This window comes from Habropoda laboriosa, unplaced genomic scaffold (assembly GCF_001263275.1).
Source record: "Habropoda laboriosa isolate 0110345459 unplaced genomic scaffold, ASM126327v1 scaffold205, whole genome shotgun sequence".
Taxonomy (NCBI): domain Eukaryota; kingdom Metazoa; phylum Arthropoda; class Insecta; order Hymenoptera; family Apidae; genus Habropoda; species Habropoda laboriosa.
Genome location: NW_017100322.1, coordinates 439,154 through 440,587, shown reverse-complemented (window position 1 = coordinate 440,587; position 1,434 = coordinate 439,154). Strand labels below are relative to the sequence as shown.

Here is a 1,434-nt window from a genome sequence, read left to right as displayed (position 1 = left end):
TAATAAAATATTAATCAAATTATGTTACAGAAATAATTAGACAATGCTAAAAAATTAAAAAGTATCTGTGAAAAAAATGTTGTAACTTAATAACATGTAATACCCTGCGGATTACTAGATGTCAGTGAAAGTAGAAAATACATAAGCAATCGTATAACCTCGATACATTTGTAGGCGTGAAGTTTATCTGTATATGGAAATTAAATAAATCTTAATAAATTAGCGAATCAAACCTTCGAGTTATATAAAACATGAAGACAGACATTACTGATCCATGGTGTGGAGTAGACACACCAGAAGAGAGCAACGATAAATCTATAAATTTTTTCGAGGATTCTTTCGTAGAAGATCAATCAGAACATACGAAATTAGCCGATTCAGAGGAGTATTTGGAAAAGCTTTGTAAGTTTTTATAAAATTGTATCGTTTCTTTTATTATTTTTCTCCATAAAATTAGATAATATGTGTGACATATGTTAGTCGTATGTTTTATTTCTAATGTTGCAATTAAAAATTCTTCAAATCTATGTTAATTCTTTTATTATTTAATTATTTTATTTTATTTTATTTTAAATTCATCATTTTACATAATAAAAGATTAATAAATTGTTAAATAATAAGTTTCTTGTAGTGTGATGTTAAATGATTACATACATTTTGAATAATATTGAAATTATGTTATAGATTGCAGACTTAAAAATCTTCAAAAGGGTACATCAAAAAAAGATCTTGTATCATCTTTATCTGTAATAAAAGAAGATACTATTGCACGTTTAATAACCTCTGGGTATAAACTTGAAGCAGAAGAAGAAACTGAACTTGTTTCAAATCCTTTAATAAGACATATAGCACCACATTTGCAAGTAATTATAGAAATATTAGTTCTGTCATTTATACATTATATTTATTGTTAAAGAATATTTTATTTATGATTTTCTATTAGCAATTATATTGTATTTTAAACATCATATGTATTGTATTTTAGGCACTAACTGCTAGTGAATTAGTTCATCTTTTGAAAGCAGATGTTCTTCAAGTAATTAATGAATCTGAGCAACAAGGAGAACAAGCCACAGAGATAATAACAAATCAACAAGTTATAAATCATCAGTCAAAAGACCAAAGCAGTGATTAATCTTTTAATCAATTATGTCGATCAAAACCCTATCAGGAAAAGTATTTTTAGTAATAACTGGTGCAAGTCGAGGAATTGGAAAACAAATTGCAATATCATTTAGTTCAGTATTGGAAGAAGGTTCACATGTTCTTCTACTAGCAACGAATTTAAATGCTTTGAATGAAACTGCTAAAAATATTCCTACCAAAGTATCTGTTGATACTGTTAGTGTTGATTTGAGCAAAACAACAGAAAATAAATTGCATAGTAAGTATTTTGTGTATATAAATATAGAATAAATTTTAATATATATAAAC

The 1,434-nt window shown here is 25.9% G+C and overlaps 2 protein-coding genes across 2 annotated transcripts in view; both read left to right on the top strand.

Moving 5' to 3' along the window:
• The first annotated feature begins 130 nt into the window (after window positions 1–130).
• LOC108574378 lies at window positions 131–1,166 on the top strand. The gene is made up of 3 exons (XM_017936959.1): window positions 131–402; window positions 685–863; window positions 986–1,166. Exons 1-3 carry the CDS (start codon window positions 252–254, stop codon window positions 1,133–1,135), a joined length of 480 nt encoding a protein of 159 aa, XP_017792448.1. The 5' UTR covers window positions 131–251; the 3' UTR covers window positions 1,136–1,166.
• The window catches only part of LOC108574360 (sepiapterin reductase), a 2,970-nt gene continuing 2,610 nt past the window's right edge, over window positions 1,075–1,434 (top strand). Inside the window, exon 1 of the mRNA XM_017936938.1 lies at window positions 1,075–1,386. Within this exon, the coding sequence (XP_017792427.1) occupies window positions 1,150–1,386 (237 nt within the window). The 5' untranslated portion in view covers window positions 1,075–1,149. The remainder of the gene's footprint in view (window positions 1,387–1,434) is intronic.

Coding starts and splice junctions, on each gene's coding strand:
- LOC108574378 (XM_017936959.1), top strand. CDS start 252: ATGAAGACAGACATTACTGATCCATGGTGTGGAGTAGACACACCAGAA. Junction 403..684: donor GGAGTATTTGGAAAAGCTTT/GTAAGTTTTTAT, acceptor ATTATGTTATAG/ATTGCAGACTTAAAAATCTT. Junction 864..985: donor ATATAGCACCACATTTGCAA/GTAATTATAGAA, acceptor ATTGTATTTTAG/GCACTAACTGCTAGTGAATT.